Source organism: Lolium rigidum, chromosome 7 (genome assembly GCF_022539505.1).
Source record: "Lolium rigidum isolate FL_2022 chromosome 7, APGP_CSIRO_Lrig_0.1, whole genome shotgun sequence".
Classification (NCBI taxonomy): Eukaryota; Viridiplantae; Streptophyta; class Magnoliopsida; order Poales; family Poaceae; genus Lolium; species Lolium rigidum.
The window spans coordinates 96,312,334-96,314,333 of NC_061514.1; the positions used below are offsets into that span (position 1 = coordinate 96,312,334).

At 46.4% G+C, this 2,000-nt stretch overlaps 1 protein-coding gene across 1 annotated transcript; it reads left to right on the plus strand.

Annotated features, from left to right (window-relative positions):
• The first annotated feature begins 1,375 nt into the window (after positions 1-1,375).
• On the plus strand, positions 1,376-1,672 carry LOC124669987 (FCS-Like Zinc finger 1-like). The gene has a single exon (XM_047206510.1). It carries the CDS (start codon positions 1,376-1,378, stop codon positions 1,670-1,672), a length of 297 nt encoding a protein of 98 aa, XP_047062466.1.
• The last annotated feature ends 328 nt before the right edge of the window (positions 1,673-2,000 follow it).

The following is a 2,000-nucleotide window of genomic DNA, read 5'->3' on the forward strand; positions in this document are numbered from 1 at the left end:
AGAGAAAATTTGACAATCAGTTAATGACCATCTTACCGAGGATAAAAAAGTTGACAAGTATCGATAAATTTATATATTCAAGCACCAACAACTTTGACAATATTTAGAGAATGCATTTTTACAGAAGACATGTCTAGGGATAAAAGGGTGTGGCTAGTTCTCGGTATATCTAGAATCTAGAACTAACTTAGTTCACGATTACCGTGTAATAATGGGAAAAAAAGATGTGCAATTGCATAGCCACGTGTAATTCTCATGTGCAGGAAGCTCAAAGCAAATCTAGTGGCTTTGGGGTTGACCCAAAAGGCCAAAATTAACTTAATCTCCAGTTAACCTAGAACTAAGAGAAGGGTAAAAATGTATGCATTTACATAGCACCTATATGAACACTACATAAGCTATGTAAAAAAATAGCCAAAGTTTTGTAGAATATAAGTAGAATCATTTTTGGGAACTCAGAGCATAGACATTTTTTCAATAAAGGAAATATAATAATATCGAGAGATACCAATTACATTCAGCCTCTACAACAACGCAATACCCTAATGACAGTATGATACACATAGTGAAAAAAAGGAAAAGAAACTAAGAAAATCAAAGTCCCCCTACGGTATTCGAGCCCTAGCAGCAATAATACATCCACCACCAAGACAACACCTGAACTCCAGGATCTCCAAAATCGACATCTCCAAGAAGGAAATGCTGCATAAGTGTAGTCGTCGCCCATTCAAAGATCTTAGATTTTCACACTGAAGATAGTTCCCGCTCTCAAAACAATGCCTTCAACAAGGTCATTGCTAGGTACAACAAACTAAGGCGAGACCTTGGATTTTCATCCTAAAAAGTAAGACTCTGAACTTCACCCGTGTTGCCGCCCGCACTTGCATACTGCTGCTGCGAAATTCAGAACATCAAGCAAGTCCATCAACAATGCAGAGACTCGAACCTCTATTGCTAGTCCTCCAATCCGGTATTCATGGTATTCTCCGCCTCTAACTTCATCATGGACCGAAATGTCTACTACAGAACCAAACGGTCAACATAAAAATATGGATGCACACGACCGAATACCACCCGATTCAGTAAACTCAAGGCATATGGTGAACTGCTATATGGTTCCTACACTGTTCTTAAGAGTTGATTGTGGGCGCTTCTTTCTTAACCCTAGAGGTGTCACATAGTGTATTGGGTGTTAAAGAAAGCTACCCCATTGATAGGGCCATGGTGTCGATACAGATATATACCCAAGCCCCTTCAACAAATTAACTCAACTCACTCGCTCGCTCCCCTCTCTACGCTCTACCTCCCCGCACCAAAAGCACGCGCTAGGAAGCTCAGCTCAGCTAGCCTTGCCCGAGAGTCACACGCTTACACCATGGCGGCATCACTAGCCTGTTCCTCCGTCTTCTTCTTCGACGCCGAGCTGCTCAGCGAGGCCGGCATGCCGGCGTTGGACACGTGCGCGCTCTGCACCAAGCCGCTGGCCCGTGACAGCGACATCTTCATGTACAGAGGGGACATCCCCTTCTGCAGCGAGGAGTGCCGCGACGAGCAGATGCAGCTCGATGCCGTTCGCGCCGGGAAGGCCGCCCGACGGCTGCGGCAGTACGCTTCGGGTACGGAGGCGCGGCGCGGGCACCAGGAGTACAGGAAGGTGTCCGTCGTGAGCTGACCGGCTACAGCGAAGCCCGTGGCCGTGGGCGCGTAGACCCGAGCTTAGCTTTGAAACCGGCGGTGTGTGAAGAATCGCCGATCGTAGCTTCGAGTGATTTCTGTCCGGTAATCTCGCCTGGGACGGAGATGCAGTGAAGGATGCGAGGATGTGCTGAGGCTCTGGCCACCTGGTCGCCCGCCGGACGCGCCCCCTTTTTTCCTCTTTGTGTGGAGGAAATAGCAGATCACACAACTTGTTGGTGTTTTTTTGCAAAGAACCACAACAATGGTTTGTTGTTGTAAGGAACACCACATTTTGCTTTAATTATTTGCACAGAATACATAAA

Bases quoted from the DNA above. Each gene is read 5' to 3' on its own strand.
- LOC124669987 (XM_047206510.1), top strand. From the start codon at position 1,376: ATGGCGGCATCACTAGCCTGTTCCTCCGTCTTCTTCTTCGACGCCGAG.